This window comes from Nicotiana tomentosiformis, chromosome 7 (assembly GCF_000390325.3).
Source record: "Nicotiana tomentosiformis chromosome 7, ASM39032v3, whole genome shotgun sequence".
Lineage (NCBI taxonomy): Eukaryota > Viridiplantae > Streptophyta > Magnoliopsida > Solanales > Solanaceae > Nicotiana > Nicotiana tomentosiformis.
Window position 1 is genome coordinate 92,677,611 of NC_090818.1, and position 8,989 is coordinate 92,686,599.

An 8,989-nucleotide genomic window follows, 5' to 3' on the forward strand; every position below is an offset into this window, starting at 1 on the left:
ATGTGGTGGTCGATGCCTTGAGTAGAAAGGCTGAGAGTAAGGATAGTCTTGCACATATTCTAGTTGGTGATAGGCCGCTAGCATTGGATGTTCAGGCTTTGGCCAATCAGTTCGTGAGGGTAGATATTTCGGAGCCTAGCTAGGTTCTTGCTTGCGTGGTTTCTCGGTCTTATTTGTATGAGCGCATCAGAGTGTGTTAGTATGACGACCCCCATTTGCTTGTCCTTAAGAACATAGTGCAGCACAACGATGCCAAGGAGGTTTCTATTGGAGATGATGGGGTGTTGTGGATGTAGGGTCAGATATGTGTGCCCAATGTGGATGGGTTACATGAGTTGATCCTTGAGGAGGCCCACAGTTTGTGGTATTTCATTCATCCCGGTGCCGCCAAGATGTATCAGGATTTGAGGTAGCACTATTGGTGGAGAAGAATGAAGAAAGATATAGTAGAGTATGTGGCTTGGTTTTTGAACTGCCAACAAGTGAAGTACGAGCATCAGAGGACGGGAGATTTGATTTAGAGACTTGAGATTCCAGAGTGGAAGTGGGATCATATTACCATGGATTTTGTTGTTGGGCTTCCACGGACCTTGAAGAAATTCGATGCAGTGTGGGTTACTGTGGATAGACTAACCAAGTATGCGCACTTCATTCCGGTTGTGACTACCTATTCTTCAAAGCAGCTGGCTCAAATCTATATCTGTGAGATTGTTCGTCTTCACATCGCATTTCTGGAGAGCTGTGCAACATGAGTTAGGCACACGCGTTGAGTTGAGTACAGCATTTCACCCCCAGCCGGACGACAGTCCTAGCACACCATTCAGATCTTGGAAGATATGTTACGTGCTTGTGTTATGAATTTCGAGGCTTCATGGGATCAGTTCTTACCACTTGCAGAGTTTGCCTACAACAATAGCTACCAATCGAGTATTCAGATGACTCCTTATGAAGACTTATATGGGAGACGATGGCATTCTCCAGTTGGTTGGTTTTAGCCGAGAGAGGCTAGGTTATTGGGCACTGATTTGGTTCGGATGCCTTGGAGATAGTCAAGTTGATTCAGGATCGGCTTCGTATAGCACAGTCAAAGCAGAAGAGTTATGCTGATCGGAAGGTTCGTGACATAGCATTTATGGTGGGAGAGAGGGTTTTTCTTTGGGTTTCACCCATGAAGGGTGTAATGAGGTTCGGGAAGAAGGAAAAGTTGAGCCCTACGTATATTGGTCCTTTTGAGATCCTTGAGAGAGTTGGTGTGGCGGCCTACAGACTTGCATTGCCACCCAGCCTATCGGCAGTTCACCCGGTATTCCATGTTTCCATGCTCCAGAAGTATTTTAGTGATCTTTCTCATGGATAGATTACAAATAATTGGTGTGCAGATGACTCAAGCTTGTGCATTCTATAAAACAGCTACTAAGACTTTAGAGCACCTCTTCTTTGAATGTTCTGTAACTAGGAATGTGTGGAGCAGACTACTGGTATGGTTAGGCATGGGAAGTAATATAGCTAACTGGAAAGATGAGCTCGATTGGGTATGTCGCGGGGCTAGGAAGAATATAGGTCGAGGTTCCATTACTAACTATGTGTTTGTTATGCTAGTATACATCATATGGAGAGAAAGAAGCCTGCTTAGATTCTAGCAAAGTAAAATTGAGAATCACAGAGTATGCAGAGAAATTGATCTGCATGTGCACACTAGAGACAGAAGATATCCTTCATGGAAGCACACATTACACAGCTTGGATCGTCTTCCTTAAATACTTTTGTCTGTAATTACAGTACACATCTTCTGTAATTAGTGCCCTGAAATTAGCTCCTAGGTTTGTAGTGTGCTTGGATGTAAATATTGTAATCTAGGACTAGCATTATAACTAGGATAGTAGTTGGTCAGCAACTACTTGGGATTGTACAGAATACTTTTGATTAAATAGAAGTTCACTTTTAATAATAAAAACAATAGCTCACACAAGTGAAACAACATTATAGAGTGCAACAAATACTACAAAAATAATAGAAACAGGTAAAACATGTGACAATTAAGATATGCAATTTAGGCAGGTAGAAATAGGTAGCAAATGAGCAGAAATAATGTGAGAAATGAACAAATTAAGGCAAAGTAACAATTAAATGACAAATAACAAATATAGCATAGAAGTAAAGTAAATACATGTAACAATTAAAGCATGGAACAAGAGATATCATGAAATAAACGAAAACATAGAAATAAATATCCAATTCCCGCATGCTTAAATCCCATGACGGCATATATACACTTGTCACCTCGCATATACACTGTTTTCCCACATAATTCACATAACAAATGATTCAACAAATTCTAATTCTCTCAAGTCAAGGTTAGACACAATACTTACCTCACTCCGCGAACAAAGCAATCAATCAACTACGGCCTTGCCTTTTGAACAAGCCTCCAAACCAACCAAATCTAACAAATAATCGATCAAACGATACAAAATAAGCTTTAGAAACTACCCATTAATGAAAGAGGTTCAAATTTGGTCATTATTGAAAAAGTTAACAAAAGTCAACCCCTGGCTTGCTTGGTCAAAATCCGAGGTTCGGACCAAAACCCGATTACCTATTCACCCCCGATCCCGATTATGTCATTTGTTTTGAAATCCGACCTCAATTTGAGGTCTAAATCTCAATTTTACAAAATTCTTAATTTCTACCCAAATTCCTAATTTCTACCATAAAAATCCTAAATTTAATGTTGAAATCTTATGAAAAGTAATGGGGAATTGAAAGAAAGTGGATTAGAGTTACTTACCAATAAATTTGGGAAGAAAAGTCTCTTGAAAAATCGCCTCTAGAGTGTTTAGGGTTGAGAAATGAGCTAAGTCCCGTTTTTCCCATCTTTTACCCAACTGCAAATGTCGCAATTGCGATGTCTTGATCGCAATTGCAACAATCGCAAATGAAAAGCACAGATGTCGTAAATGCGACAAACATGATCACAAATGCGAAAATCCTACCTTCCAGGCGTCGCAAATGAGACCAAATGCTCGCAAAAGCAATCCTGGACAGTTTGCAAATGCGAACTATTTCCTCGCAAATGCGAGGTTACCCAATCCCAAGCCCTACTCCCAAATGCAAACTTTTGTCCACAAAAGCGAGGCTCGCAATTGCGAGCCAGACTTCGCAAATGCGAGATCTGCAACTGAACACCAGAAACCAGCAGACTTCAAATCATGCAAACTCATCCGAAACGCGTCCGAAACTCACCCAAACCCCTCGGGCTCCAAACCAAACATACATACAAGTGTAATAACATCATACGCACCTGGTCGCGCAATCCAATTATCAAAATAACATCTAAAACTACAAATCAACCCTCAAAACAAATAAAATTTCAAAGGGAAACTCAAGAACAACTAGAATCACAACTAAACATCTGAATCATATCAAATCAACTCCGAATTGTACTAAATTTTGTAGACAAGTTTTAAATAATAAAACGGACTTAGACCAAGTCCCAAAATTAAAATCCAAACTCTATATTTAAGAAGTCAACCTACAGTCAAATCTAGAAAATTTCCAACCTTCAAATTACTAGTTTTCGGCAAAATGAGTCAAATCAACTTAGGGACTTCCGATTTCAATTCTGTGCATACGCCCAAGTCAAAAATCACAATACGGATCTACCAGAAATGTCAAAACATCGATCCGGAATAATTTATACAAAATATAGACCGTGATCAACTCAAGTTATTTTTTTAAAGTCAAAATTCATATTTTCTTCAAATGTTTACATAAAACCTTTTTCAAAAAGTGATACGGACCACACACGCAAATCAAGAAACATCAAATGGAGCTAATGGAGGTCGCAGAACTTGGAATTAAAGGCTAGTACTCAAAACGACCTATCGGATCATCACAGTAGCCATATATGGGGTCTTTTTAGCAAATAAACCACTAGGTAGGCTGCCTAGTGGTTATTATATATATAGTAATCCAAAACCAAGGATCCAATGTTTAAAACTTGTCCAAAACCAAAGCTTAAAATAGTAAAACTAGAACTAGCTAATCTATCAATACTAACTACTATATGTGGTAAAACAGATAGCTTCCAACATTTGGTGGTGTGTGTATCTACAAGACAAGGGGAAAATCTCAATGTAGCACCTCTAAAGGTCTCACCAAGCACCAAGTTTTGTATTCCAAATGACAATGAAAATGTGAATCTCCAACCAACACCATCAACTTCTGAAAATATCCAACCATCCAAGTATCATGAATATACAATGTATATGGGCTTAAACTTCAAATTCTTGGACATCAAGATATAGCATGAGTGTCCCTTCTTCCCTATACCAATGTATGGATTTGAATTAGACCAAGAAACGTATGTAGTCAACTAGAGTTCATCCAGTTTCATAGGGTGTTACATAAGCTGCCAGTAGTAGTATTCAAGGTGGTCTTTTTCCTGCATTCCATATTAAAGCCAAGTACTGCCAGGACAACTCCAGAATGAGCATGTAAACATGCTGATACTACTGAACAATGTCATGATAGTACAAAGCACAACAAAATTAGACAACTTGATCTTAGTATCATTTGATCCCAGCTAAAACTTGCATTTTGAATCTTCAGTTGCCTGCTTGTACAATCATCATCATACATTGCCATTCCATCTCCGGGTTGAGCATTAAGCCATGCTAATACCATTGGATAAAAGTTGGACAATGTATGAACATATACTAGAGTTAAACAAATAGGCTGAATCAAGTATAAGAATTCCATCAATCAGGAGCTCTTTAGCTACCCTAAACCTAAGGCTAGGAGTTTGATCTTTGTCCATGTTGATTTATATTCATCCAGTACTTGGTAGTTCATTAAAAGAGTTAAAAGAGAGTGTACCTGCAAAAATAAAATATAAGGTTAGCTAAAACGTCTGCCACTGTATTTATCTCCCTGAACACATGCTGAAATATCACATTGAAGTGATCTCTCATCTCCTTAGTCCTCTTCACTTCTACCACAATGCACCAAGGAGGATCACATTCCCCTTCAAAAATCTTCTTCATCATCAATGAATATGTTTCCAATATGGGAGGTGTAATTCATGATCTACACAGTACTTCAGCCCCTCCACAATAGCCTTTTCCTCAGCCACAATGTTGGTAGTTTCCCCTAACTCAATTGCTCTCGCATACACCAAATCACCTGCACTATCTCTCACACAAAAGCCAAGAGATCTAGGACTTGAATTGCCCCTTAATGCACCATTAGTGTTGCACTTATACCACCCTTCATAAGGCAACTGTCAAGTGACTCTTCTAGTGATAAGCATAGGCTTATATCCTTCAAAATATTTGATGATATCCGACCAAAGCAAAGGTATGTGAGATAACCATGGATACCTTACTTTTAACAAGTAGTAAAATATTTTGTTGACCTCATGAATAAGTCTATTAGTAGACACGTCTCCTCCATTCCTCATGTATTCCTTCTCTTCCACAATTTCCAAGTGATGATAGCTGGAACTGCCTAAAATAATGGTTTCAACTTTGGACAACACTTAGCATTTCACCATGCTCTAATTACTTGATGCACCTAAACCAATGGTATATTTATCCCTACAGCCCCCACAGAATACCCTCCATGTCCTAGAAGTAGTAGGACTAGTCAAGAACAAATGATCAAATGTTTCCTCCTGTGGACGATGACAACATTAATACCTAGAGACATGTAGGTATCCCTGCCTTCTCCAATGATCATCAATTGCCAGCTTGTGCCTCCATAGTCTCCACAAGAAGAATAAAATTTTGAATGGAAAACTTTTTATCCATATGTGCTTGAATTCTGGATTAGGGTTTGCCCTATGTCTTAAGAGATGCCAAGCACTACTAACAGTGAACTTACCTGAAGAAGTTGGCATCCACCATGGCCTGTCCCAGTACCCTTCAATACCTTCATAGTGTACACGTTGCTTAATGTGGTCAGCAATATCCTCAGGAAAAGCTTGATCTAGTGGTTGGTAATTCCATCCATCTCCTTGCCTCAATTCTTTACTTCTTGCAAACCTTCATCAATGTGAAAATCTGGAGAGACTATATGGTATAAAGCTCCTAATCTTGTCCAGTTTTTATACCAAACATTAGTAGAACCACTTTGCATCTCCCATAATATTCCATGTTCTACTTTATGTCTTGCATTGAACATTTACCTCCACACATGTGAACCTTCTCTAAATTGTACCACTGTAGGTAGTTCTTTCTTGTAGTACTTGTTCCACATGAAATTAGACCAGAAGGATTTGGTGGTCCTGAATCTCTACCAAAGCTTTGCAAAAAGAGCCCTAGATACATCATGAAGAGATCTGAAACCTAAACCACCTTCTTCCTTAGGAAGACACAAATTTTTCCAAGAAGACCAATGCCTACTCTTGCCTTCTTCCTTTGTGCTCCAGAAGAATCTTGCAAATATTTTATGCAAGTGCTCAAGAATGTTGTCTGAAGGATCAAGAACTGATAGTAAGTGCACGGGCATGCTTTGCAACAAACTAGTAATAAGTTTTGTCTTTCCTCCAAATGATAGCAACTTTCCTTTCCAAGAATACAACTTAGCCTTTACTTTCTTTATAAGATCATCATAGTAATCTTTCCTTCTTCTACTATAGAAGATAGAGCACCCCAAGTAAGTGAAAGGAACTCTCCTATAGCAAAGCATGTGGCATCACCTTGAAACAATACATTAGCAACATTGGCATGCATATAGTATGAACTCTTAGCCTTATTAATCAACTGGCCTGATACCCTTTCTTAACTTCCAAGTAATTCCATCACCTTCTTTAGAGAGTCTAGATAAGTTGATGCAAAGATGATGGTATCATTAGCAGCTACCAAATGATTCCATGGGTCAGTCCGCTTAGACATACCAAATCCAGCAAATGCCTTGTCCTCAAACAGTTTGTTCAAGGACCTAGATAGCACGTCAGCTGACAATATGAACAACGCATGAGACAATGGATCCCCTTGATTCACACCTCTTATAGACTTGAAGAAACCTGAAGCCTAAGCATTCACCAAGACAGAGTACCAATTGTTTGATACTAAGTTCCACACCATTTTGATAAAGTGCTCAGCAAACCTCATCTTCCTTAATACATGTAGCAAATACTTCTAAGACACCCTATCATAAACCTTGGCCATATCCAGCTTAATCACAATATTATCTGGCTTACCTCTCAATCTTATATCAGTGACTATCTCCTGTGTCATAAGAATGTTCTCAAAGATACTCTTACCCTTCACAAATCCGGATTGATTAGGAGATATCAAGTCAGGCAGGAACTTTTCCAATCTATCATGTATCACTCTGGATATCACCTTGTTGATGAAGTTACTCAAACTTATAGGTCATAGGGCTGAGAATGTTTGCACCATTGGTTTCTTAGGCAACAACACCAAATTAGTGTGAGTGATGGACTTTGGCAGTGATGCACCCCCATAGAAATTTAGTACCATATTGTGTATATCATAGCAAATAATCTCCCAGCATTCTATAAAAGATGCCAATGAATCCATCAGAGCCCCTAGCACTATCATTACTAAGCTCAAACATTGCACCCTTGACCTCTTCTAGAGTAGGGTACCTACATAACTCTAGGTTTTGCTCCACAGTAACCATAGCGGGGACATTGTCAAGCAATGAGAAGTCTGAAGGATCACCTTCTTTTGTGAACTGCCTCTAATAAAAGTCCACAGCAGCAGTAGCCAAATGATCATGTTCCTCAATCCAGACCCCATCTCCAGTTTGGATTCTTTTTAGCTGCAGCTTCTTCCTCTTACCATTCACATGATTGTGAAAAAAGCTAGTGTTTCAATCACCCTCGGAAAACCATGTCATCCCAGCTTTTTGCTTCCAATATTGTTCCTCAATGCCCAAGTATTTCTTCAATTCTGCCCGAGCCTATTGTAGTACTATTTTATTGGAAATTGTTAGTTTCTCCTCAAACAGCATCTCCTTCACCTTTACAATGTCTTCCAAAATTGCTAACTGCGTTAAAATGTCACCATAAGCATCTTTACTCCATTTGGACAGTGCCACCTTCACATTCTTCAACTTGTTCTTGAACATAAGAAAAGGATCACCAATGAAGTCAGCATGCCAATTCTGCCTCACAACCTCTTTAAAAGTCTCATGTTTGGTCCAGAAGTTAAGGAACCCAAATGGTTTGACATAATTTGTAGCCTGCTCTCCATAACTCATAAATAAAAGTGCATGAGGTGAGCTTGTTCTAATGAGGTGTTCCACTTCAATTGTAGGGAACATATTCTGAAATGGAAAGTTCAGAAATATTATGTCCAGCCTTTTAAAAATACACTCAGCATTAGGTCTTCCATTCCACCAAGTGAAAGGACTTCCTTTGTAACCTAGGTCAAACAAACCACTTGAATTAACATAAAAGGCAAAGTCTTCATACTCAGGAGGATGCACTGGAAGTACCACATTGAAGTATCCACCTACCATCCAAGGTAACTCCATATCACTTGCAAGATAATACAAGTTATCCCACAATTCCAACCTCTCAAGTGTTGAGCATTTTGCATACACAAAGGTCATCATGACATGTTGTCCAATATCATGGTGATACAATTTAATAGTCACTTGTTGCTCAGCCTCCATAATCAATTCCCACTCTACAACAACATCAAAAAATAACCAAATCTTCCCATTGATATTAGAAAATGTAGCTTCCATACTCATATGGGGTTTGAGAGTCTAGTTTAGGGGGAGAATTTCGGGATAAGTGTTAGCCTGCAACCACTTGTGTTTGCCTCTTCGTGAGGTTATTCTCTTGATATTTTGTACTATCTTTTATATAGTGGATTGCTCATCTCCGCCTGTGGATGTAGGCCAATTGACCAAACCGCATTAAATATTGGTGTCTCTTTTGGTATATTTCTCTTTTATTGTCTGATTTATCGTCATTCAAGATTTGCTTTACTAGCTTCTGCATGATCCC

The 8,989-nt window shown here is 39.0% G+C and overlaps 1 protein-coding gene across 1 annotated transcript; it reads right to left on the reverse strand.

Annotated features, from left to right (window-relative positions):
• Positions 1-4,274: 4,274 nt before the first annotated feature.
• LOC138896009 (uncharacterized) lies at positions 4,275-6,690 on the reverse strand. Its single transcript, XM_070180783.1, has 5 exons — positions 6,299-6,690; positions 5,884-6,044; positions 5,093-5,268; positions 4,616-4,737; positions 4,275-4,326 (listed from the first exon to the last, which is right to left on the reverse strand). Exons 1-5 carry the CDS (start codon positions 6,688-6,690, stop codon positions 4,275-4,277), a joined length of 903 nt encoding a protein of 300 aa, XP_070036884.1.
• Between the last annotated feature and the right edge of the window lie 2,299 nt (positions 6,691-8,989).

Excerpts from the sequence above, each read along its gene's own strand:
- LOC138896009 (XM_070180783.1), bottom strand. The coding sequence starts at position 6,690 with ATGCTTTGCTATAGGAGAGTTCCTTTCACTTACTTGGGGTGCTCTATC. Across the intron at positions 5,269-5,883 it reads GTGGATGCCAACTTCTTCAG|GGTGGTATAAGTGCAACACT; the intron begins GTAAGTTCACTG and ends TGCCTTATGAAG. Across the intron at positions 4,327-4,615 it reads GATGATGATTGTACAAGCAG|GGAAGAAGGGACACTCATGC; the intron begins GCAACTGAAGAT and ends ACATTGGTATAG.